At 47.9% G+C, this 26517-nt stretch overlaps 1 protein-coding gene across 1 annotated transcript in view; it reads left to right on the top strand.

Annotated features, from left to right (window-relative positions):
• GPC3 (glypican 3) overlaps positions 1 to 26517 on the top strand; it is a 251700-nt gene that overhangs the window by 199891 nt on the left and 25292 nt on the right. The window contains exon 7 of the mRNA XM_067548021.1: positions 1729 to 1885. Coding sequence (XP_067404122.1) covers positions 1729 to 1885 — 157 coding nt within the window. The remainder of the gene's footprint in view (positions 1 to 1728; positions 1886 to 26517) is intronic.

The following is a 26517-nucleotide window of genomic DNA, read 5'->3' as shown; positions in this document are numbered from 1 at the left end:
AGCTAAGGCGCTCCACTCACATATGTAGGCAATTTTACTACTTGGAGATACTTGAAATTATTTTGGCTGAATTAAAAGTTCCTTCACTGCACCATTTTTTACCATATGTGTCAGGTCCTGTCTGGACCAGTCACTTTTACAAAACATACTGCCTTGATGAGAGTTAGGCTGAGTGGTTCTGAAAATCTCACCCTTGCTGGCTAGGATCTGCCATTTAACCAGGAGAGAGTCATTGTGGTTTTCTAGTAGCCCAGGGTAGCCAAAACCCCGCTCTGGACAAGTGAAATTATACAGTGCCAAAAGCTTTTCACTTGCCCTTCACAATCCTGGGTGCACTGAATGACCAGAGCAGCCAACCTGAAACTGCAAGTGAACACGGGGCTCCTGTCCCTTTTCCTTGGAAACCCTACCAAATAGTCGAAGAGCTGGGTGATTTGCCCATCCGTCCTGCAGGTTTGCTGCATTCCTTCTCTGGCCCGTGTCAGCGATGTCGCACTTTGGGAGTGCACTTGGCTAACTTTGCATGGCGATGATATCCGAACCACTCTTCCCAGGCTCTACCGGTATCATTGTTGGCCCTGATTTTCTGAATTGCCGATCGCCTGAACTTGGACGGGAGTTCTCAGCACTTCTTCAAATCTGGTCTGTTATTGGTGATTTTTTACATGGCATCGGCGGGTGCCGCATATCTCCAGCCTGGTGACACCTAAGGATACAAATCTGGCAGGAGCTGTCATTTCTCTTCATACTTGTTCCTTTTGAGTTGGGACGTTCTCTCTCAAACCGGCCTTTTGTCATTTTCTTAGAGAGATTTATTAGACTGCGGGTCCAGTCTTGCAGGGCTTTCCTTGTCCAATTCCCATGTAAGTCTTTAGGTGTTGACTTAGCTTTCCAAAGCGCTAGGCCTGCTTCCACTGAAGTGAGGCTGACCCAGCAATTCGGCGGCAGTCGATGGGAGTTACACAAACTACGCAGAGTTGCCTGCGTAACTCCCGTCGTCTGCTGTGCTTCTCTTCTGCGCGCCGTCTTCACTGCCCTGCGCCGACGGGAACCACGTTCCCATCAACGCAGCGCTACGCCACCTGCGGGGGTGGATTAACAGCGTCGACTTCTGGATCGACTGGGCAGGTCTTCACTGACCACTCAGTCGATCCAGACAAGTCGATCTGACGGCGGTGACTTTGCCGCCATCAGCGTAGATGTACCCCTAATGGAAGTCTTGCCGATTTCAGTCTGCAGACCCCACCGTTAGAACTCCATCCTGAGCCCCACTCTGACAAAGCAAAGGGGTCTGTGACGGAGCAGAGGAGATAAACCGGGTAGCCGGGTTTAGGCTGATTTCTCAGTGTGGGGGCATTTTGGGGCAACCTCAGGGCGAAATTCTTCAATGCCACTTTTTTTTGCCATTTGTCTCATCTGCACATGATGCTGTTGTTACAAAACTGTGCATGTGAGCGTCCCTGAGCTCTTGGACAAGGCGACAGGTGGGCTTGATGAGTGATGAACTTTCCCTCCTGCCTGGCCCACTCCTCCTCCATGCTTTGCACAAGCAAAGGGTGTGGAAGGATTTGAAAATTATTATTAAAGCACAAGTGCTTTACAATTACTATTAAAACACAAGTGCTGCTGTTAAGAAAGCAGCAGCACCTGAAATGGGGGAAGCGCTGAGACGTGGGCCGGTGGCGAAGGGGACTTTTACATGGCTCTGTGTGACCTTGTGCCTTTCAGCTCTTGAAGGGAATGTCAACAGCCTGGCGAAAAGCTCCTGACAAAACTGCGGACGAGGACGAGTCGGAAAGTGGGGACTGCGATGATGAGGATGACTGTCGTGGGGTCTCCGGAAATGGAGAGTTAAGAGTCAAGAACCAGCTCCGGTTCCTAGCAGGTGATGAGAATAATGACCTTCGTTTTCGTTCCAGCTCTGAAAGTTGCCTCGTGTTGGAGAATAAAGGTCCATTAACAGTGAAGTGAATGGAATGATGCTAGGGGTGAATCTGGCCCCTGGAATCTCTTCGTCAGCAGACACGTGGCCGATTTTTGTGCGTAAACCTCACTGATACTAGAGAGAGTTGCTAGAATAACTCCCCAGTGAACTGAGAGCAGGGGCGGACCTAGCTGCAAGCTTTCCTATATGCCAAGCCTTCTAGGGACATTGGCTGCCGCTCAGCCGTCTATACGGGAGGCTATTTGCACGGCTCCTCTGAGGAAGCTCCATTACACCCGTGTTTAGCTGCTTTCATCCCCGGAGGGGTGTTGTGTGTTCCATAGAACGTAAAGGTGCAGTAGCCCCTGAGCAAAGGGTAAGAGGGTTTGGGCCTATTTCTTATTTACGCTAAGGTCCCTGTACACTGCTCTGACGGTGTAAAGTCCCCAAGTGGATGTCCGTATTATTTACACAGTCTGGGAGGTGTAAATGAGAATCAGGCCCTTTGTGTCTGGGAAGAGGCTATTGCTTCAAAGCAGTGCTCTCCTTTTTCAAGGCCTGTGTGTGTGCGTTGGTTCCACGGGAGATTTTACATGTTGTTATGCACCAGTCAAGTTCTCTACCCTACCCCCAACCCCTCGTGTTCCCTGTGGAGTGGGAGACTGTGTGAGATCAGTTTTCTGGCTGGTAAAGGTATTGAAAAGAGGGTGAAAGTCATTTTACTGTGGCACGCATCATTAGACTTTCTTCACCTGGAATTTAGAGACCAGGGTCAGTTTTTAAAAGCATGGAGGTGATGTAGACTCGTTTCCAGCGGTGATTTAGCTGAACTTCCATGGAAAGTCAGAAGGCTTCAGCTCCTAAGTCAGGTTTGAATAATGTCTTGAGGCTCGTCTGTTCTTGTGGCCATGTCTAGGCTACAGACCTGTATCAGTATCACTACGTCGCTCAGGGGTGTGAAAAATCCACACTACCTGAGTGACGTAATTATGTCAATCCTCCCCACCCCCACCCCCACCCAATAGACAGCGCTGTGTCGACAGGAGAGCTTCCCCTGCCTCTTTGGGGAAGTGGATTAACTACGCGCTCAGGAGAAGCTCTCCCGTCGGCGTAGCAGCGTTGTCATTAAGGCACTGCAGCTGTGCTGCTCCAGTGCTGTATGTGAAGACAAGTCTTTAGATGTCCATAGCCATCAATCAGGAAGGGGTAAGGAAGGAACTGTTGTGATTTCAGAAGTCACAACTGTTGTTAAGCTGTGAATGCTCTAACGCAAACTAATCACTTTCTCTGCAAGCCGTTTCTACTCCAACCTAGACTGGTACCGCTTCATTGAAAACAGCAACTTCAGCCACTTCACCGATGTAACTGAGACCAGAATAGGCATTTAGGCCAGATCTGGGCTAGATGAAAATTGACCTTTGGTTTTTGGTGGAGCTACACTGACTTACACCAATTTAATTCTGTTTCGAGTTCTGTATGTTTTTCTTCCTAAAGACCAGACAACTGAACCTGGATAAAATCAGCCATGCAGCTTTGACGTTTAAGAGGCAAATTTGGACTCTTAAACTAAGCACAGATGTTTATAAATTCTCTTCCGTTGATCTGGGACAATTAAAATATCCTTAACAGAGTGAGAGCTGAGATATTTAATAGCAGCCTCCTATCAACGATTGTGTTTTTTACATACTTTAATATAAATATTTTATTTATACATTATCAGTTGAGAGAGAAAAGACCTTTTAAGTCTTCTAGTTTAACCCTAATTGATGTTAGACACCAAAAAAAAAAAAAAAATCTAATTCAGATGAGGATGAAATGCACTTTCTTTCATCAAGTACCTAAACATCAAGGGGTATGTAAGGGAAATACAGTTGAGCCAGCTATGCCCCATTGCTTTAATATAAGCCTGGAGATACATATTTCATCCTATATTAAATCTTTGTGTCACAGCTCCATGTTATTTCATTGCATTTAAAATTTTCTTTTATGCCCTTTACCCTAATAGTATCTCTGAAGATATGTATAACCCTTTGCTACCTTTTTCTGTCTCTCTAGGCTAATCTAATCGCTGTATTGATCTCCCAGATACCCTATCTGTCTAGGTGTTTATATATTCCTTGTCACCCTTGTACATGAGCACATTGCATGAAAAGAGACACGGAAGGGTTCCCTCTCTCCTTTTGTTGGGCCGAAGGGATATTTGTTGCTGACTTCTGTGGTGTGTGGAAAACTTCATGAAAGTGACAAGCTCTCACTTTAATTTGTAAGGGGTTTCCTGGTCCTGCATGCAGGACAGGGGGTTCTGCAGGCAGGTATGTGAACTGAGAAAGTCTGCAAAGGGCCAGCCGAGAGCAGGATGGCGAAGGGGAGTCAGGTGGGCCTCTCTGCCTTTTAAGGAGCAGCCTGCATTGTCTCTCTGGTTTTGGTACTTGTGTGTTAAGGTTCTGGATAGTATTATGGTGCAGCCTTCCAGCAAGGGAACTTTATGTTCTTCTCTAACTTCTCTGTATGCCACAAACAGAACGACTTCCTTCCCCACAATAGCAAAATATCATTATTCAAGAGGGAAGTCTTCGTGAGATGTTCTGAGCGTTCTGATCTCTGCAGACTTCATCCTGCAAAGCAGTGAAGCACGTGCTTAACTTTAAGCAGATGAGCAATCTCATTGAAGTGACTCGGGCTGTTCTGGCATTTCCTAACTTTTGAGCGCTTGACTTTGCAACTTTAATGTTTTTTTTAAATACGATTTTGGGATGTAACATAGGCTGACTGGAGAAATTTCTGTGGAAAGACGTGAAATGCTTTGTGAAATTGGGTTGAAAACCAGAAACAATGCTCTGACATCCCCTTTTGACATTTTCAGAACTAAGCATTGAGGGTTTTTTATTTTGTATTTGGTTACAATACACAGTATAATCTAACAGAAAACTTAAAATGTAAAAATTGAAACAAAATATTTTGATTGACCCTAACGGAAATTTTCAGAATTTTCCTTGATGGAGAATTTTGAACAGTCAGTGGCTGTTCTGATTTGGAACAAAGCCAGATTCTGAAATCTCAAAATTTTGGGTGAAATGGAACTGCCGTCCTCTGCACAGTTCTACGTACATGTGCATACACCCGAGACTGCGTGCTTGTGGGGGTTTATCTCCCTCCCTCCCGACGAGGAGAAGTGCTCTATGATACAGGCACAATGAGGGTTGGTTTTTCAAATTATTGATGGTTCCTCTTTTTTATTTACTGGACACTGCTATGTTGTTGAAGACAGGGGAAGCCTTTGGATGGCAGTTATTCCTCTGCATTGTGGAGTGTTGTTGGGGTAGTGATCAAACAAGTAAAATAGCTCAAAGTTGATTTTTGAAGGTCTCTCTTGACTCTTTTCCAGTTCAAAGATCATCAAGTGACAGTTTGGTGAGTTGTTTTTCTTTTTTTTTTTTAAGCTTGTTCTCAGGGCCATGTTCAGTTCACTAATAATCTCTTTCCTTGGCCCTGACATCTAATTTGCAGTAGGGTCAATATACAGAAAGTCAAAATGCTAACAAGAAGCATGGGAACCTTAAATTGCATGGTGGATTCTCCATAATTAATTACATCGCAAAAGGAGAGAGAATGCCCCAAAGTCCCACAGTGATCGCAGATGGCTAAAACCCGAAAAAGGCTTAGGCTATGTCTACAGTGGCGGCGGCAAATTTGCCGCTGTCTGATCGATTTTTTTTTTCCGGTTCGATTGAGCGGGAGTGAAGACCTGCTCAATCAATCCGGAAGTCGATTTAATAAAACAACCTCCCCAAAAAGCGTAGCGTTGCATCAAAGGGTATGCATTTTCCATTGGCGCAGTACAGCGGGGACGGCGCGTTAAACAGAAGTTACGAAGTCGATGGGAGCTTACGCGAGCTATTCTGTGTATCTTGTGTAATGCCCGTCGACTGCCGCCGAATTTCGCCGGCAGCGTAGACCAGGCCTCAGAGGCTGGTGAGAAGATGCAGAATCCTGATCAGAAGTTAAAACAAAAGAAGAACACGGTTTGCCAACTGGGAGACTCTCCCTAAAAAAAGATTCAGCACCAACTTACCATTCAAGGTAATCAGTGATCAGTCTGACAGTGTGTAGATACTGGTGATCTAAACTTCTGCTCACCAGTCACTTACATGCTTGGTACCTCTGGTGCTACTAGTTAACTACAAACAGCTGTTGCCTCACCCCTTCCCTACCAGATATCATCCTGAATGTTTTTTGAAAATCAGGAGAAACAAAAAACAAACCAACAGAGAAAAAACAAATTACTTTAAATATACTAGTTTTGATTTATCTCTTGTTGTATAAAGTGTAACCTTTGTTTCTTATTTATAATGACCCTATAATAACTGCCTGGTCAACTGAAACTTTAATGATTTAAACATACTTGTAAACTGTCAAGTCAAAAGTTTTTGAGTGACCATAAACATATGCTGGTGAGTTCTATATGCTAATAAATTCATTATTAGGTTGCCCCAGTGGAAAAAGCACTGAGAAGGAGAGGGCTTTTATGATAGGCCTTTTATCCTTTGTCACATCTGCAACACATTAAAGATTTTGAAGGCAGATAATGTTTACAAGAGGAGAATGATTGAAAAGCTTCTAGATCAATGAGCAGCACTTCCTGTTTTTAAATGCGGAGGCAGTGGAATCTGGACCATCTACACGTAAATCCTAGAATAGATCTGTACACATGCACACATATACTTATGCCACACCGATGGCAAATCATGTCTACGAATAAATTATAGTATTTGCCCCCAAATTGTGTGGTGCTGCAAATCTGTTCCAGAGTCTAAGATACCAACGTGTATTCACCCACTTCTGAAATCATTCATTCTGCACTTGTTCCCAAAGCAAACAGGCTTGTTGCTAGCTGGCAAACTGCTAACGTTGCAAATGGTCACCCACTAATTAACTCACCTCTGGAATTCTCTGTCAAGACGCCACTTGTAACCAACCAGCCTGCTGCCAGGAAGCCTGGAAACAAACCATGAGCACTGGAGCCAATGTGGTACAGTGAGTGCTTTAACGTATGTGGAGAGGGACGATATCCTTTTACTGTGTTTACGGAGGATGGCCTGGCGCACTTCATTTGCATGGGGGGACATGGCAATCGCAAACTGCCTGGACAACACTGGCAGGGAATCCCACAAAACAGTGGTAGCCAAGAGGGATAAATAATCCATTTTAGGACCCATTCCGTGGCTTCGCTTAGGAATGTATCTGCCATGTGGAGCAATCTGGCAGATTCCAAGGAGGGTAGGGGAAGTTCAGGTTCAGTGTGATCCTTCTTAGTCTGAGACTGACGTTGTCCCTGGAAGGGGGAAGCTGGGCAATAGGGAGAAGAAGTGAAACTGATCATGGGTATGGAAATCTGCTCGGTCCCAGCTGCAGTTCAGACAGCAGTAGGGGTGGGTCTGAACAGATCTAGACATAGAAGTGTGTGATAGAGATCTGTATATAACAGCGCCACCTCCTGGCTGCTCCTGCTGCACCTGTGTCGCTAATTAATCTCCTTTGGTCACTCGGGGTTGTTCCTGCTGGGGAAAAAGAATCCACAGCTCAGGCCCTGGAAGTCTCCATCCGCCTCTTCACCGCCGCGCCGTGGATTCTTTCCCTCCAGCAGGCTCTGCCGAGCAGCCAGGCCGACGTCTTCCTGCGTGTATCAAGGGAGCTCCTCGCCTTGCGTGGGAGACACGTGTCCCCTCTTGCACGTTCAACCGCCTGCAAAGGGATAAAGCGGTGTTTGTGGCGGGAGGGGAGGAGAACTGGCTCTGAGAGTTATGGGAGCATCCTGAGCACAGGATGGGCCCGTCCTTGAGTCTTTGTTACCTGCTAGAGATACCCGTTGTACCCACGCCCCGGATCAGAGTCCGGAGACATCTGTGGACTTCCCTTACTCATGGCATACCTGGGGGGGGGAGGAGGGCGGGGCTAAGCCAGGCCCCCAGGCCCTGGCCTGCAGGGGGGTGCCAGCATGGCGCACCCCTCCAGGCTGGGGGGTGAGGATGCCCCGTCCGAGCTGGCACCGGGATGCAGGGCTAGAGCGGCGGGTAAGTGCAGGGCATCAGACCAGCTCATCACGACGGGCAGGGGGTGCAGGTGGCTGAGGGGAAGCTGCTCCTGCACCCCCCTGCGTGTCATGAAGGGCCGACCTGGATCCCCCCTCCCCAGGCCGCGGAGTGAGGCCGCCCCCATCCGAGCTGGTGCCAGGCTGCGGGGCTGGAACAGGAGAGGTGGGTGCCGTGCGGCAGGTAAGTGCGGGGATGTGGGGGGAGGAGCGCAGCGGAGCTGAGCCTACATTTGAGCCCCCCCAGGCCTCCTGTCTCCCCTGCAGGTACAGACTCCCCCTCCCCAGGGCAGCTGGGGGTGGTGCCAGGACCCTTCCTGCCCTGCGTGGGGGTGAGGCAGGGGGCGAAAATGCAGGCTTGGCCCCTGGGTACCGGAGACCCACGGTACGCCGCTGCCCATATTTGTACGGAGTAGCCCATCGCGAACAGCGTTTTATCGGCAAATGTTGATTTCACCGTACCCCATCCAAGCAGATGAAGAAACTCTTCCATCAATATTGATCGAGATTTACAGATAGGCAAGGTAAGAAAGGTGCTGCTTTAAGAGCTTATCAGAGTTTGACGTAAGGACATATACTGTCTATTTTGACATGTGATGTTGACGGTTCATGTTTTGAAGGTTAGAAAGCTGTAACTTTTGGAAACTCAACATCTACCGTCATTAAATAATTCATGTCGGACCTCCCCATGATTTCCCACAACTGTGAAAATGGAAATCAATAAAAATCGGGGGGAAATGCATAAAATCCGATAATTTTATGTAACTGAACATTTAAATTGATACAAATAAAAAAAGCTTAATAATAAAATATTGATATCATCCATTGCAGCTGTAAAACCAGTGAAGGTGAATCGTGCCAAGCCGACCCAGAACTCGTCTCTATAAAGCCTATTGCTGCTTCTGCCAATGATTTAGCCTTTTGCCGGGGATGATTAGAGGGACACTGTCAAGGCTGCAGGCTTCAAAACTGCCCTCTTGTGCTTGTCAGCAGGGCTCCCATATTAAAGCTGTTCATTTGAGGATTCCCTTAAACAAGATTACAGATTGAATGTTACTTCCAATGAGATGTTGTTGCGGGACTGGTACGCCCCGTCCTGGCATCAGGTCACGTGATCTGGGAAGACAGGGAGAAGCTGCAGAGCCACCGATTAGGTCTCCCGATACCAACCCTGATTATCCCACATGGTTATATGGCCCAATGGCCAGAGTCAATAAGGCAGCCCTGACTGTCAGGGCAGCGTGGCCTAGTAGCTGGGGTCAATACAGCAGCCCTCTCAGTCAGGGCAGCACGGCCTGGTGGCCGGGGTCAACAAAGCAGTGTCCTGAGTCAGGGCAGCATGGCCTAGTGGCCGGGGTCAATAGGGTTGCCCACCTTGGTGGGATATTGCGGCTTATTGGCACATTGGAGCAGTGGGGTGCTGTCTAGGGATGTGCGGCGCCCAGGGTAGGGGGGCTCAAACCCTCCCTGCTCCTCCAAGCCCCAGCCCAGGGCCCTGCAGTGGCAGGGGTACATGTCACTGAGTCAGCTGGGATCCTCCCAAAACATGCCAACTGATTCTCCCCTGTAGCACCATTCAAGTCCCCTGGGCTATTTCCTGTCCTGTTTCCCTTGGCAACAGTCCACGATTCTCCATAGCCTCCAGGTTCCTCAGCCGGTGCCACTCCTGGTAGCTCCGTCCCTTCCCCAGGGACTTCCTTGTATACCTTGCTTCCAGGCTGAACATGCCCAGCAGAGGCAGAGGGGCGTGGCCTCATCAGCCTGTAGCGCATCATTAACCATTTCTAGGCCAAGCGGGTGGGGGAGCTGGTACGCCCCGTCACGGACGTGTTAAATAATGAAAACAGCTGCGTGTTGTTAGCTTCCCAGCCAACAAGCTGGTACTTGAGCACGGTGATAGGGCGTCTGCTGTGGCTTTCGTAGTGGCAGAAGTAAGCAAACACACCTGAGCTGTGCTTCCTCTAGGCATCTTCTTTTTAAAAGCTGCTACAAAACCTAAGTAGAGTATGCATCATGCTTTTCCCAGTTCACTTCTAAATGTCTCCAGTGATGGGTCTTCCATGCAACTGTTCCGCAGTTTAATAGGTTGCACTGTTAAGACTTCATTCTTGATCCTCCACACAGATTTTTCCTCTGGTTAATTTCATCTCATTGAGCCCTCAACCCCTAAATGTCTCTCTTTAGGTGTCATTGATCCAAGCTCTCTCTATTCATTATTGCAGCAGGGGCCAGCAGATGGCACAGGTGGTCTTCTAGTTTCTTTTTCTGAGCCCGTGAGAATTTGCTGGCTTGGCAAGTCATGCTGTGGTGGTGTGTGTTAGTTAGTGCTGTCCCCTGGGAACTGGGCACTGGTATTGAGCTGAGATCCCTGGAAAGACATGATTGCCCTGCATGCTGCTTGGCCATCTCTGTTCCAGGACTATATGTGCACCAATAAAACAAGTTGCACATAGTAGGTACCCAGATTCCACGTCACTGATTTCTTCGCCACTAAAAAGCCGACTTGCAAGGTCCCAGACACCTACTCAACAGAGGGGTGCTGACAATTTCAGAATGGGACCCTTGTACTGGAAGAAGGGCCAACACTATGTTTAATTTTTATAAAATAATCTCATCAGGACCTCTATCATTTTGATTGCTCTTCTGTGAGTGCCATATCTTTTCTGTTCTGAGCTGGCCAGACCTGAAGATATTTAAAGAGCCATTCTGCTTGATTTAGAAATGTCTCCAGGTCTTCTACTTAGGGAAAAAAAAAATCCTTGGATGTTGTTGAGGAAGAGCCTTTCAAATATAGCACAACTGATGGGCTTCTGGAGATGCAGTGTGACAGTTTATATGCGTATGTTTATTTACCAGATCAGGTGAACTGTTAAGGTTTGAGTATGTATTTACATTCTCTTCTCTGTTCCTTTCTGCACCGTTGAATACTTTGCAGGGGTTTAACCATAATTTATTTAGCAGCAATTTTAATTGTAAATTAACTCAGGTTTTGTTTTGTTTTGTTTTGTTTTTACTATGAATAGCTTAATATTTGAGTGAAGTGATAATAGTATGGACTTGCTGTTCTACAAGACATTAATCCTGTCCTCGAGTGGAAGAAATACAAGGCCAAATGCCAACTAGATTATCTTGCTAAGAGAATTGGATCCAGGCCAATTACACAGGGCAATGGCACTATTATCACCGTTCTAATGCATGTGTTTGTGTTTGTTGAAATTTCTGTTCTCCTTTTGTTGAGGTTGGAAGTCAAGAATTCTGTGTCATTATGCAAATTTAAGATGGAGAAGAAGTCACATGTAATAATTTATAGAATTCCTAATTGCATGCAGTGGCAAATTCATTAATTCACTTTTGTTTTGCTTTTTTAATTGAAGGATACAAGACACATAACAATGAATTTTAGTTAAGTCAGCAAAAAAGAATCAATTTATTGACAGGCTGATACAATTATCAGTGGCTTTCAGAGACAGCTTCGCTATTACCTTCCACATTAGTGGAATGTGTTCAATGCAATAACATTAACAGGCCCTTATGAGTGAATGTGCATATGTTTCTCAGGTTTGTTGTCGCTCTTCCATTGCCGGACTCTTTAGAGAAATGATAAATCCATAATTTACCAAACTGGATAGTGGAGGAGTTTGTTATTAGACAGGAAAAGTTACATTCACATAAAAGCATCAGTGAAATTAATAAGCAAATCTGCTTTTCATTTTCATGTTATATTCTTGTTTTTCTGTTGGTCATTTTTAAAAACCCCTACAGTGGCAAAGAACTGGTTGCAGACCTTCATATTTTTGATCACTTTATCTCTAGCGCTTCAATGCTTTAACTAACATCGGCAACGTCTTAGCCCATTTACAGTTAAACAGAGAATAATGTGTCATTTATTTGAAAACCTAGCTCAGGGGAGATGTTAAAGTCAGTGAGAATCACATGACATAAAAACCCCGCACATCACATTTAAAATTGGTCAAATAACACCATGAGCCCAATTTTCTTGTTAAAAGTCTAGCTAAATCCTACATCTGGATTCTCAATTCGGCACATACAAGATATTGGGCTCAACAGAGGGGCAACAGGGGGAAATTTAATAGCCTATGATATACGGGAGGTCAGACTAGATGATCTGAAAGTCCCTTCTGGCCTTAAACTCTGTGAAACTATGAAACAAAAGGAAGGGTTTTAATATCCACAAGGCTTTGAAAAGAAGCTCCCTGTGACGACTGTTCCACCTGAGGCGTATAAATGTTTGTAATGCCACTTTGCTGCTGCAAAACACTTCACCTTAATTTCTGTAGCTTTAGTAATAGCCTGTATCTTACCAACATGTTTTCAGAGATGCTTTTCAGCAGTGTAATTTTGGGGGCTGATGTGTCTCTTTAACTTGTTATCGGAACACAGGATTTCGCATGACTGAAGGCTTCAAAACAATTTAAAAAACGTCCCTCTGTTTTGCAGATGTCCACGTAGTTGCAACATTTGAAGTCCCCCTGCATCTTCAGGGAATCACAAATATCTTTTTCTGTAGCTGCAAAAAAACCCAAACCTGCTCACTCTAGTCAGTTACCTCCTCATGGTCAGATGGAACCCCGGCATTTTACTTTATGCCGTTTTTTGGGGGGGAACAAACTAATGGAACAGTCTTTTTGTTCAGACAGCAATAAAGGAGCGTTCCAAACAGATGCAAGCCAGGTGGTGCTTGCTAGTGGACTGACAAGACAGCCTGACATAGATAGCTCGGTGCATTGTGCTTGTTAAAGTCTGACGTACAAAGAGGGGTCTGTATGTGGGCTTGATAACAATACAAGCTGCTGATTGACTCAGTATGTACAGAATAGGGCCCCCTTTCATGCATGACTTGCCTTTTACTAATGTCTTCTTGCAGGTACACTGATGGATAGGCGTGATTAACGGAGCGTAATAAATGGGGTCCTGGCACACGCAGGCCCTTCCTGCACTAAGCAGAGTTTTGAACCCTCTTTCGGCAAGGCTGCAGCTGCACTGCTAGTGCCCTCAGTGCAAGCACTAGTGTAGACAGGACACAGGCATTTGTGTGCCTCTCACCCCAGAGGAACAGCCTCGCCTGGTCTGCATTGGAGTTGACAACACTGGAGGTGCTGTACAGCTGCCCCACTGCTGAAAAACAGCTCTGAAATTTCCTAGTGCAGAGAGACCCATCGAGATCCTTTCTGCATCCGTGGCACTTTAAATTGCAAGGGTGTTTACTTGCTATAACTCTGCTGATCTCCACTTGCCATTGGTAACTGGCGTAGATCTCAGACTCTGGCTTGAACAACCCTAGGGCTCCATCCTGCACCCATTAAAGTCATTGGTCAAGCTCCCACTGACTGCACTGGGGCAGGATCAGACAGTGGCTATCCTGATTTCATGCCTACCTCTCCGGGCAGTGAGGCTGTCTGGGGCTGGGCAGCCCCGGCCTTTCCCTTATGTCGCTTTCACTCCCTGACTCAGAAAACAGGCGATGCCTCCTGCACATGGAACAAGGGAGGTTTTGGTTTCAGAGGTAGCAGCACTTCTCTGGTAGTGGCGGAATGATTCCAGGAGTCTCTCTGGAGCTAAAAACTGCTGCTCGCTCTTTAGGAGTTCCCCCTTCAGCTTAGCGTGCTTTGTTCTCTCAAGGAATCAGAGCTGCCTGCCGCTCCTTGGCAAGAGAGCAGAATTTAATCCTGCTAACTTCCTTCCCCTCGTGGGCTGGACTCCGTATAGAATCGCAGAATCAGAGAGTTCTCCATATTCTGCGTGCCAGGGACACACATGATCCTACAGGCAAATCTCTGGCATTGTGTGGTTGCAGAAATTCCCTCAGCATTGAGGTGGATAACTTAACATGTTCCCTTTTGTGTGTGTGTGTGGTGGGGGTTTCTCTCATCTAGAGACTCTCCAGACCATAACTTCTCGCCTGCGTTTGCTTAACTTTGGCCCATGGATACAGGGGACCTTTCCGCGTTAATAGGTTTGGCGAAAAGCTGATGCATTGCAAGCTGCCACACAAATAAGTTATGCTCAAACCCTCCTTTTTGTGCATTAAAAGGCAGAGAACAGGTGCTCACTGCGGCGCTCCTTAGCCATTGCTGTTCTGCTGCAGGCCAGGATCTCCCCCTCCGCCAGGCCAGGCAATGAAGATGGCTGGTTTGCGTCTATCAGACCAAGAGCGAGGCTCAGTTAATGAAAGGAAGAAGAAGAAGCCTGCTGTGGCATTGGCTGCTCATCCCGGCGGGGAAGGATGAATACGAAAAGTGTTGCTACCTGGGGCAGGCTGTGGAAAGCTACCCCGGATTCAGACTTTAGCTGAAGAGACAGGAGATATCAGAATTTCCCAGGCTGCTTTAAAAATCCCACCCTTCATCTCCAAATGCCTCTGTCTGCACTCCAACAACATTTCTTGATGGTGTTACCAGTGGTGGCGGTGAGAATGAGAACATAAGGATTTAATAGTAAGAGGAATCATTTTGTTGCCAAGGCGTGGGCCAACTTGCAGCCTGGGCGTGGCTCCGTGGATTTGCCCACCTTAGCTTTCCCTGATTGGGGTAGCAATCAGTTTGCTTTAATGGCCCTGGGGTAGGGAGAAACCAACACAAGAGAACAAAATAACATGGCCCTTTTAATCTGAGGTTTGAGGACCGGAGCGATTACGATAAGCAGGTCATCAGCATCCTGGCTCAGAACTGCCACGCTTACAGGCCATACAGCAAAGTCTCCTGGTCTGAGAGAAAAACGGCCACCCACTCCAACTGGCATGGCTTTTACATCCCCTTCCCTGCTCCGCATCCTGTGCCTGTTTAAACAGCTCAACCCCAGGCCAGGGCAGGGCAGGGCCTCCTAGACTATCTCCAGTCTGTAGGGCGCCAGTCTATCCCTTAAAGGGGTAGTACACGCCCCCGGTAGAGAAGCCAACCAAAGGGTCCAATCAGGATCCGTGGCCCTGTGGTCGATTTAAATTTGCTCAAGCAAGAACTGCAGAATTTTGCCCGTACACCATTACATTCCTTTCCCTGTGACCTGACAGTGACCGTCTGGGCCAGCGTCTTTTTGTTGTTCTTGTGGCTTTCCTTTATTTTTTTTCGCGTGGTAACTGCCTGTGCCTGATAGCTAAATATCTGAAATAGCTGAGAGCGAGAAACAGGAAGCCCTTGTAGAAACTGAGAGGAGGAGAGCGATTCTGGGTACGAAGAGTGAGTTGACTGTGTTCAGGGTGTGGCCCAAGTTCCGTCCGTGTCCCTGGTGTTCTGCTGCACGTTGGATTTTCAGAACCAAACCATTGAGACCGGGGTCCTGGGGTGAGGGGCTTAGTCCATTGACACTGATTCCTTTCCTGATGGGAAAGACTCCCATTGAATTGAATGGGTTTTGGAGCAGGTTTCATGAAAAGACCTTCCTCTTATGTCGTATATTAGACTGATAACGAAAGCTCACTCTCCTGTGACCGCTGGACTCCAAGACACCACATCTGGACTTCTACTGAAGGGACCCTTCCTTTCTAGCCATTGTCAAAAAAATATAGGTGAGAGGAAGAGAAATCCCTGGGAGCACAGTGTTGGATCCAGATCGTTCTTTCACCTTCCTGGATAAACTGTAATTGGGAGTAAAAAATAGTATGTGTTCGGGTGTGCTCTGTGAATCACTCATCAGTCCCGGACGTGATCGGTTACTGAGTCAACATCTTCCTGTCCATTTGCAATGTGCTTCAGAAACTGGGGAATTCCTCATTCGTCAGGAAGAAGCTCTCCTCAACTGTTCTGAATTAGCTGTGACCTGCTGCATGAACATCTGTCGCCCTTGCTGAAGCTAACACCAGTAGTAATGTGAACTGAACCAGGTGGAGCCCAAACGCTGGCCCAGATAATTCCCCTAGGAATTTCCACCACAAGGAACCAATCCTCGACCCCTCTCCTGGCCTAGACAAGTGGGCTGAGCACTGGGGGGGCGGAAGTGGGGCTGCAGAGCTGAGTCCTCCAGCCCCCCACATCCAAACTGCACAGCTTCCACGGCAGTCAGAGGTTTTGGGACCCCCCCAGAGGAGGGCAGCAGCAGGGTTTCCCCAGGATAAATAAATAGCATGCAATCAAGTGCTAGCCAACGGCAGGAGTCAAGTTTACAAACCCTGGCTGGTTCTTCGAGGCCAGGGGTCGGCAACCTTTGGGAAGGGGTGTGCCAAGTCTCCCCTCCCTCCCCCCCGTCCCCTCCCATGTGCCGTGGGCCCAGCGCCCTGGCCAGTGGCATACAGATGTCCAGCGCCTGGGGGCCACTATTTGTATTTGTGCCCACCCCAGCGGCAGCAGCGGCAGGGGAGGGTCTGCGGGCCCGTTTCCTGCTCTCTCCCTTCCCCCCCCGGGGAGGTGGCGGTAGTGGCGTACGGAGGGGGCCATGCCCCCGGGCGCCAGCCGGGCCTTCTTCTGAGGAGTCGCCGCCCGCTGACATCCCCGGCAGCTATGCCGACCTGGCCCCTCCGGCGGAGAGCGAGAGTGAGAGGGGCAGATGCCCCCAGGCCGCCTGGCGGCAGAGCGGGCATAAGGCTGCCTGGCCCCCCCACACCTGGGGTCCTTGTGGCTCCCTCGATGCGCCCAGCATGGGGGCAGAGGAGGGATCTAGAAGACGGGAGGCTGAGAGGCCGGGTCGACATAGTCGCCAGGGATGTCAGCGGGGATGTGTGAACAATCCACACCCCTGCGTGATATAGTTAGAACGACCAAAGTTTCAGTGAAGGCAGCGGTAGGTCAAAAGAAGAATTGTTTTGTCACAGAATCATAGACGATGAGGGTTGGCAGGGACCTCAGGAGGTATCTAGTCCCACCCCCTGCTCAAAGCAGAACTAACCTCAGCTAAATCATCCCAGCCAGGGCTTTGTCAAGCCGCAGCTTAAAAACCTCTAAGGATGGAGATTTCACCACCTCCCTAGGTAACCCAGCCACCTCCTAGTGAAAAACTTTTTCCTAATATCCAACCTAGACCTCCCGCCCTGCAACATGAGACCATTGCTCCTTGTTCTGTCATCTGCCACCACTGAGAACAGCCTAGCTCCATCCTCCCTGGAGCCCCTGTTCAGGTAGTTAAAGGCTGCTATCAAATCCCCCCTCATTCTTCTCTTCTGCAAATTAAACAAGCCTTGTTCCTTCAGCCTCTCCTCATAAGTCTTGTGCTCCAGCCCCCTCATCATTTTTGTTGCCCTCCGCTGGACTCTCTCCAATTTGTCCACATCCTTTTTGTAGTGGGGGGCCCAAAACTGGACACAATACTCCAAATGCGGCCTCACCAATGCTGAATAGAGGGGAATGATCACTTCCCGCGATCTGCTGGCAATGTTCCTACTAATGCAGCCCAATATGCTATTAGCCTTCTTGGCAACCAGGGCACACTGGTGACTCATATCCAGCTTCTTGTCCACTGTAAGCCCCACGTCCTTTTCTCCAGAACTGCTGCCTAGCTCGTCGGTCCCCAGTCTGTAGCTGTGCATGGGATTCTTCTGTCCTAAGTGGAGGACTCTGCACTTGTCCTTGTTGAACCTCATCAGATTTCTATTGGCCCAATCCTCCAGTTTGTTTAGGTCCTTCTGTATCCTACCCCTACCTTCCAGGGTGTCTACCACTCCCCCTAGCTTAGAATCATCCGCAAACTTGCTGAGGGTGCAATCTACCCCATCCTCCAGATCACTGATGAAGATGTTGAACAAAACCGGCCCCAGGACCGACCCCTGGGGCACTCCGCTTGTGACCGGCTGCCAACTAGACATGAAGCCATTGATCACTACCCATTGAGCCCGAAGATCTAGCCAGTTCTTTATCCATTTTATAGACCATTCATCCAACCCATACTTCTTTAACTTGCTGATAAGAATACTGTGGGAGACCGTATCAAAAGCTTTGCTAAAGTCAAGGTATATCATGTCCACCGCTTTCCCACATCCACAGAGCCAGTCACCTCTTCATAGAAGGCAACACCTAGCTACCGCCTCTTGGGGAGGTGGCTTTACCATCGCAACAGGAAAACCCCTCACTACAACTGTGCTGCTGCAGCATTTTAAATGTAGACTTTTACATGTAGACTGTAAAATGTAGACTGTGTTGCTTTTAGAGCTGGTAGAAAATTTTCCAGCAAAACTATTTGCTGTTGGAAAATGCTGTTTTGTCGCAATTGAAACTTTCCATAGGAATGTGTTGTTTTTGATTTTCATTTAGAAACTTTTTTTTAAAAAGCATTGTGATAAGGTTGAAACATTCCATTTCAGCCTTATCCGAATGGAGTGTTTTAATTTTTCATTTTGAAATTACTTTGTTTTAATTATATTACAAATATAAAATTGAAAAAAGTCAAAATCAGAATGAAAGGTTTAGGTTTTTGTGGAAACAGAACATTTCTGTTGACCTGGGGGGAAAAAAATCTAAAATTTCCTTTCTCAAGAAATGTGGTTTTGTTCCAGTCCAGAACAAAAACAAGTTTCAAAATGTCCCAATTCCCCAGAGAACAGAAATTCCGAGTTTTGATTCGCTGTCATTGTCTGGGCAGTTAGGGCTTTCAGCAATATTTTGCATCGTCCGTTGTTTTTTAATTTTTTGTCCGTGGGGCAGTTTGATTAGTTTTGCCACAGGCCAGAGCAACATGCTGCTTTTTGTTTCCTGTAACATGGTCTCATTGGAAGCGGAGCTGAAGCTCAGCTCTGAGATGAAAGCTTGCACCGTCCGTTGGCTTCAGTTAGCTATGTGATCAGTCCTAATGCGGCAGAGGGAATGTGGAAGGGGAAATAGGTAGGGGGGAGAAGATGGAGGGAAAATGTAGTGAATGTGCTTCCCGATCATAGGCAGAAATCACCAAGTTTAAGTTTTTTATTTAAATAGGATGAAAGTTATGATGGAAGGGAAAATCTCAAGAAGGAATAGAAATTCCAAACTGAAAAAGGGCGAAGGTGCAGAGAGAGGAGAGGCCAAATTTTGGGAAGGTGGCGGGGAGGTGAGGGGTGAGAAAGTAGCAATGCCTCCCAATTGTCTTTTCCAAGGAGAAGGCATTTAAATGAAAGGACAGCAACACCTTTCCCACACTACAGGCCTGATCCAAAATGCCCATTGAAATCACTGTATGTAGCGTAACTGTAGCTGTGTTGGTCCCAGGATATGAGAGAGATGAGGGTGAGGTAATATCTTTTATTGGACCAACTTCTGTTGCTGAGCGAGACAAGCTTTTGGCTCTGATGCCCAGAGCACCTGTCCCAGACCTGAAGAAGAGCTCTGTGTGGCTCGAAAGTTCGTCTCTCTCACCAGCAGACGTTGGTCCAGTAAAAGACATAACCTCTCCCACCTTGTCTCACTGAAATCAGAGACATCTTGACAATTATAGGCCCCATGTCGTCTTTCTTTCTAGAGAAGGAGCGACATACCTTTCCAGTTTCAACTGATTTCTGTTTCTCTTCAATCCAGATTCCTCAGGCATTGCCCGTTGTTTATTGACAAGCAATAAGTTCTTCGAGTGAAGCTTAGAAAACGCCCGGAAAGCCGGGGGTGTGTTATGGGAAGTGGCATAGCAGGGCTGCTGAGTGGCAGATCCTTAATTCCTCTCTTTCCGTGCATGAGCACACAGGGGGAGGATGGCACGTTCGTTCACGTGCCACGGTTTGCACGCTATTGAATTGGGCTGCCTTGGTTCTCTTACTGGAAGTAAACAACGCAGTGAAAAGACGGGTGACTCCGACGACGGCTGGCCCACCCTGGCTCTCTCCTTTTCTCTGGCGGCACCGTGCAAAGAGCTGCTGGGGTCAAGCCTGCCCTTTCTTGAATTTGCACCAAGAGGGAGTTCCGGCCTCTCTGGAATGCCAGCCTTCCTATGGCCAGAGCAAAGCAAACCCCATTCGTGACTGTGCAGCGCCACCGAAGGCAAATGGGAGCTCTAGTGGTCACAGCACTTAAGAGCATCTGTGACTGACGTTAAGCTCACATATCTGGTCCTTTAGCCCTGGTAGTGCAGGCAATGACCCAACGGGCATTCAGGCTGTCAGATGTAATTCCTCTCCAGTAGGGCAGAACTCCTCCCTAACCTTTCTTCCCCAGAGCACAGGCCATGGTGTAATGCCACGGCCTGGTCCGTAGGGAGCAACACATTGGCCGTACTGAAAGAAGCCCTGGAACAGTTGGCACTCTACCCTGGCTGTCTCTTTGGACCCTCAAGGTAATGACGAGCTGTTGCTTTTTGCGGGTGCAACTTTTTCATGCACTAATTACACCCGCAGAAGGGAGGCTGGGCCTGGACCCAGCTGAACCTGGAAATACAAAGAAAGCTGATTGGCAGCCGTATGTTTCCTCTCCCAGATTTTTTCCCCCCATAGTTTCTGCCACACATATCACAATCTCCTATGTTCTCAGCATAGACAGGGGTGGAGGCCAAAATTCTGGGCTGAAGAAGGGAACAGAACAAGTTCAAAGGCTGAAAATTTTTTTCTTTCAGCTAATAGTGGCCTACCTGTTCACTCAGCAGTAGCAAAATCCTCGCTTTGCCGCTTGCCTAGGAAGCTGCTGTGTTCATTGTCCAATTCTCGTGTGCGTGTGCACATCTTACGCCATTATTTGCTGTTCAGAGGTTACTCATTGGTACATACATCGACTGATGACTGTTATGCATTGCTGCTTCGGGAACTCATTTCATCTGAGTTGTAGCTGACTTGGCAGGTAGCCACTGAAAGGGTATATGTCATCATCCTTGGTCCAGTCAGGGAGTCCCAGCAGGATTCATAAAATGGAAATTGCAATTGCAACGTGATATACATCCTTCCCCCCCGCCCCCCTTCCTTCCTGTTTTAGTTCAAATGTAGTTTCAGGCCTGTGTAATATTTTGGTCTTGAAGCTATTTTGGAAAGGACTGTGTCCCCTGGATCCCGGAGATATTTTCTGCACTGAGACGCAGCCATTCACACATCTGTTGCAACATGTTTTTGGACTTCTGCTCTTTATATTGGCTGTAGTTGTCAGGTGGGAGCTTGTGGTTATCATCATGCTTTAAGTAATATTCTTTGCCTCCACTGATGCCTCCTTTTTCTGTTATGCTACTTTGGAGCAATAATTTGCACTGTTCTGTTCTTTATGGACCATTCCAATAAAAAGTCATTTATTTTTTAAAAAGCCATTTTGAGCTCGGCAAACATCATGGTTTTAGCTGCTCTAGGTTGCATTCTGAGATATTTCTTCATCTTTAGTTGCCCTCATAAATCTTGCACTAAAGCAACCAGTGTACAGAATAGAATAAAATGTATTTATAACAAATATTTTCCTCTTCCCCCACCTTTAAAGTGCAAACTCTAACTTGTGCTTCTGCTTTTCTGATCATAAGCTACCTGATGCACTGCCTGATCAGATGTAAATGATTGGAACTCGCCCCTTCACTCCTGCCCTTCCAAAGAGCAAAACAAGATTTATATATGCAGTTGTCACGGGGTCCTGTAAAAGTCTTTACAATGCAAAATCTGCCTTCCAAAAATTAGGGTGAGTGGCAATTTTCAAGGTGGGTGGCAGCCATAATTGCTGATGTCCTTGCACCTCGTGCTTTAGTTTTTCATCTCCCTTGTGTGACAGAGTGAATGTTTGCGGTGTTGGTCTGTATCCCCGTTGGTATTTGTGCAGGCATCTGGGGCAGTACCACACGGGAGTGTGTGTGAGGGTACAGGGAAATGTTGTATTTACTGATTCAGTACATGGAGCTATCATGACTCTTTTTTTAGCCCTGGAGCCTTTCTGCCCGCCTCTTTCTACGTTCATATCCTTGCTCTTCTGTCAGTGATACCCAAGAGTACAGGGTAGATCAAGTGTACAGCTCATTAGCAAAGTCCTTCCGTCAGGACCAGGGCAGAAGTGGTAAGAATGAGGTTTCAAATGCTGAAGTTCTCCAGGTTTTCCCATGGTTCCACAGGGGACTGGCACCAGCTGGACACGACATTCAAGCCTGGGCTCACAGTTGCTTAAAAAAAAAAAAGGTTCGGGGCCCAGCAAAATAATTGTTGCCTTAATACTGCCTTGTTCCAAAAGCTCCCATCCCATCATCCTGTTGACATGAAGGCCACAGCAGGTGGAAATGAGATTTTCCTTTGGAGGATAAGTAGCTGGTTCCAAATAGTTTCTTTAGTACTAGGAAGCTGGATAGACACACCCATGGTTATAACTGCATGTAGCTGGGCGAATTGGACAGCGTGTCTTAGCGGTCAGAGACGTCAAGGGGGGTTCGTGCTGGGGAATGTCTGCCTACGCGTCACAAAGTTGGTTCGTCAGCTTGTAGTGGGGTCAATACAAAGGGGGTCACAGAGCCAACTGGAGGAACGGGTCTTCTGAGGATGTGTCGGGGACACCTAGTGACATGTCTGCACCACATACCTCAGCCGTTCCCTCTACACCCAGCCTTGCCTCTGGCAGCCGAGGGACCGGTGAGCGCTCCCAGCGCATTGCGGTGACAGGCTGCTTTCCAGCCATCGTTACCGTTTGGTTGTGTGCTTTGGTGTTGGCTACGGGCACCTGAAGCCGCACTCGCTCTGTGAGCCGTAGGTTTTCATGGCTGGTTTAATCACGGTTTGCCATTCCTATTAGATCCCTTAGAAGATGTCTGGGGAAATCCTGTCTGTGTTGCGGTAACGGGGTTTACTCACTGCTCGGGTGTCTCCTCGTGGCTGTCGCTGGGGAATCAGCTCTCGTCCGGTCTAGCGCCCCTTCCGCCATTCACTCGCCCTGGGGCCTTTCCCTCCTCGGGACTGACCCCCCCGGCTAGGTTGCTATATAGTCTCCCCAGACCAGGTGCCTGGCTGGCATCTCTCTGCAATCAGCAGCCAAGATCTGCACAATCTCTATCTCCTGGCCTTGCTGTTCTTCCCCTGGGCTGCTTTCTGCTCTGCCTCCCACGGGCTGCCTTCTCTCTCCTTCTGCGTAAGTCCTTCCCTCAGGGCCAGGATCCCAGGGCTTCTCTCTCTCTCTCTCTCTCTCTTTCTCTCTCTATCTCTCTCTTTCTGGGTTTCCTCCTCTTCCCTCTCTAAACCCAGAGGGCGACTGCTGGCTTCCACACTGCAGTCTCTTTCTGCTGCAAACTTCCGGGCTTTATACCTTAGCCAGCTTCTTCCCCAGCTGGGCTTTATCAGCCATTGCTCACTGTCAGTCAAGCCAGACTCTGCACCAGGTGCAGTCTATAGGATTCATTGACCCTACCTGGGCCACTTAACCCCTGCTGGGCTGGTGTGGGGTGAACACCCCGTCACAGTTGCTCTGTCCTGTCGGAGATTCATACTTTGTATCTGGTGTGCCTTTGGTCCTCCGCTTCTACTGCTTGATGACGTGAATTGGGGGAGGATGCAGCCTGCATCAGACATGCTGTAATAGGATATTGGCAGGGAGTGTGACAAAGTGTCACTCTGGGTGAGCCGTCATTTGGTAGCCTACATCGGAGAGAGCACAGCTCTGGGCATCATGCTGTGTGTTTTGAATCAGACTTGTAGAAATTAGGGAGGGAGGACACGTATGAAGTCACCTGGGTCATCCGTCTGCTGGTGTTTGTCGTTGGCCGTGAGCTGGTGAAAACCGTGGTGGGAACGTGGTTGACTGGGAGGCGTCGAGCTCATCTAGTCTGAGATCTGACTGGTGGAAGGAAGGAGGAGGGAGCTGTCGTTTTTCCCTGGCAGGTACATACCAGCAGTGACCAAGCCCTTTTATGCTGATATTATTTGTGTGTGCACAAGCAGAGGGGAATGCAGGCGTCTGGTCTGGGGAAACCTACCCCAGTCCCAGAGGATCTCCTCCTATGTGCTCATATAGGAATCCTGGCCAGAGAAGAGAGGGCACCACCCGGGCTCCCCTTGGGCAATTCCCATCTGCCACAAAGTCCCTCTGCAGCCGTTGGCAGCAGCATAATTTTAGAGCAGCCCTCAGGCTGCTCCAGCTTATTCTGGCTCAGGGAAGAGCAGCCCCAGGACCCAGGGGCACAAAAAACACTATTGTGCCTTCATGCTGCTGCTCCAAGTGCTCCTGGGCTGCTGCTCTGGATCTGGCCCTCCAGATTACCCAGGCCCACATTCTTGCACCGTGTTACCTCCATCCTCAGACAACCCCTCGGCTCCCCAGCCTTTTTAGGATCCACCTCAAAATCGCCATCCTTTTGTTTTAAAAACCCTCCCTGGCCTTGTTCCGTCAGACCTCACGGAGCTTGTCTCCCTCTGCTCCCACCCCCACGTCCTCCAGTACCTTCCGTTCATCATCACCAGTTGCTGCCCCTTCAAAAATTTCACCAGCTTTGGTGCAAGAGTCTCCTGCTGTGCATCTCCTGCCGTCTGGAACAGCCTTCCTGCTCCCTGTCTGGGTGGGTCACGTTTCCCATCATGGCTGATAGTAAAGTTTTCTCCTTTGCCTTCGTCTCTGCATTCCCTCTCCCTCTGCCTCTCTCCCCTGGCCTAGCGTTAGTTAACTTTCTAAAGCGTTTTCGGATGCAATTTGTACCCGAGACGCTATAGAAAGCGAAGCTGCCTAGTATTTAACTGAAATGTGTTGGTCCCAGTGACGACAATGCTTGCGGTCTGTCATTAGTCATACTGATCTTGCTGTTGATGGATGGCCCGGACTTGAATGGATTGCCGAAGCGTGTTGTACAATGCAAAGTAATCAATCTGCTATATTTGAAGATATGTACCAGTCTGCCTTCAAGCTGTGCAGAAACAAGTGCGTTGCTGAGTGGCTTGTAACTACACAATGAAATTAAAATGCTGGCCCAATCCAGTTGAGGCACATTGTCTAGCGATTGATAGAGCTGGGCGATGGGAGCATAACTTACCTTCTGGTTTTCTTTCTAAATGCTTAACAGACAGACACGATCGGATATAAGGGACTGCAGAGTGCTGCGAAGGTATTGGAGACTGAATAAAGGTCATGATTCGGCCAGGTGCACCAGGGCCTCACTTGCCTTCCTTGAAGCATGAGTGGTCCCACTGAAGTCAATAATGAGGTGCTTGTGAAGTGGGGCACATGCTTAAATACCTTGCTGAATTGGGGCCAAAGCTACGACGCGTTAGCAGATGCTAAATAGGTCTCTGTTATTTAGTGGCCTGAATATATTAAATCCCTCAGCAATATTCTGTGAAAAGTAGTACCAGAAAAGAGAGCAGAGCAAGCACGAAAGGTGCCCGACTTCTGCTGGATCAGCCCCCCTGAGATCCGTGGGGTCTGATGCATTGAGGGGGAATGTGGTTGCCTGGACTCGAAGTGACCCAGAGCAGATGTGCCCAATTTACGTTACAGCTTAATACCTTTGTTTAAAAAGGTTATTTCAAGACAAATGTGTTAAAGCAGATGTTTCCAGTAAAACAAATATTTGGGTAATTTATAAACAACGTCCTGCTGCCAAAACTTGTTAGAAAATGTGAAAAACTGGTTCTGCATACTAAAAAAAAAAAAAAATCTAAAAATAAAATACATCCCAAGAATGCATTTCCACATGTGGGGTGAAAATAGCTTCAGTGCTTTGAGGAAGAAGTCTTATGTAATGCTGAGAGAGAATAAATGGTTTGAGAATGATTTATGGAAGCCCATGTAAAGACAGCTGTAGTGCAAGTGTGAATAGACATAAGACAAATACCCAAAGATTATATGCATTAAATAACACACAGCTCAGTGTAAAAATGCTGAGCAAGCTTCTGTTTTTACGGGCAGCCACAGAAAGGTGGTATGGAATTTCAAAGCCTCCTCAGTCACCTACACGCTGCTGAGAATTCCACCCCCGGTTTCTAAAACGCTTGCTTCATTTGCTGTATTTAGTTTCCACATGATTTTAGGCCTCTTAACAATTCAGTTGTGGCTCATCTGGGCTCTTCTGTACCATCTCAGATTCATTTGACACAGAAACGAATCCTGGTGAGTTTCACCAATAGGGGTAATCTGCAGCTGAGATTCCTTTCTGGGCTCCTTGCGCCCTGTATCCAGCCCCACCCTGTGAGGGCAGTTTGGAGCCTGAGGGTATCTTCATGGCAGAAGGAATGGAGGTTTTTAAGGTGCAGCTTGACAAAGCCCTGGCTTGGATGGTTTAGTTGGGGTTGATCCTGCGTTGAGCAGGGAGTTGGACTAGATGACCTCCTGAGGGCCCTTCAAACCGTAATCTTCTATGGCTCTATGAGTGGGCCTTCCGTTTGACCTGACGTTCCCCATTAGCCTTTTGTAAAGCTGGGTTACAACCCTGTGTATTTCAGAAGGCCTTTGGCCTCAGACTGACGTAAGGGGGGTCCGGTGGTTAAATCACCTAGTGGTCTGTGCTCTACCGAAGGTCAGAGTAGATGATTTAATGGTTCCCTCTGGCCTTACGCTCTGTGTCTTTATGTCACAAGACCAGAGGGTGAGGAGATCTGGATTCGAATCCTAGCTCTGCCACAGACTCGCTCTCTGCCCACAGGCATGTTGGTTCATCTCTCTGCGTGTGTCAGAGTCCTGGTCTGCGAAATGGGGGCCGCAGGACGTCCCTACCGCCACGCACTGTCGTGCGTTGCACGGTGATTCGT

The sequence above is a fragment of the Emydura macquarii genome, unplaced genomic scaffold (genome assembly GCF_026122565.2).
Source record: "Emydura macquarii macquarii isolate MOO-44397 ecotype Brisbane River unplaced genomic scaffold, CSIRO-AGI_Emac_v2 contig_1253, whole genome shotgun sequence".
Classification (NCBI taxonomy): Eukaryota; Metazoa; Chordata; order Testudines; family Chelidae; genus Emydura; species Emydura macquarii.
Note: the sequence above shows the minus strand (reverse complement) of the source record. Positions and strands in the feature narration are given on the sequence as shown.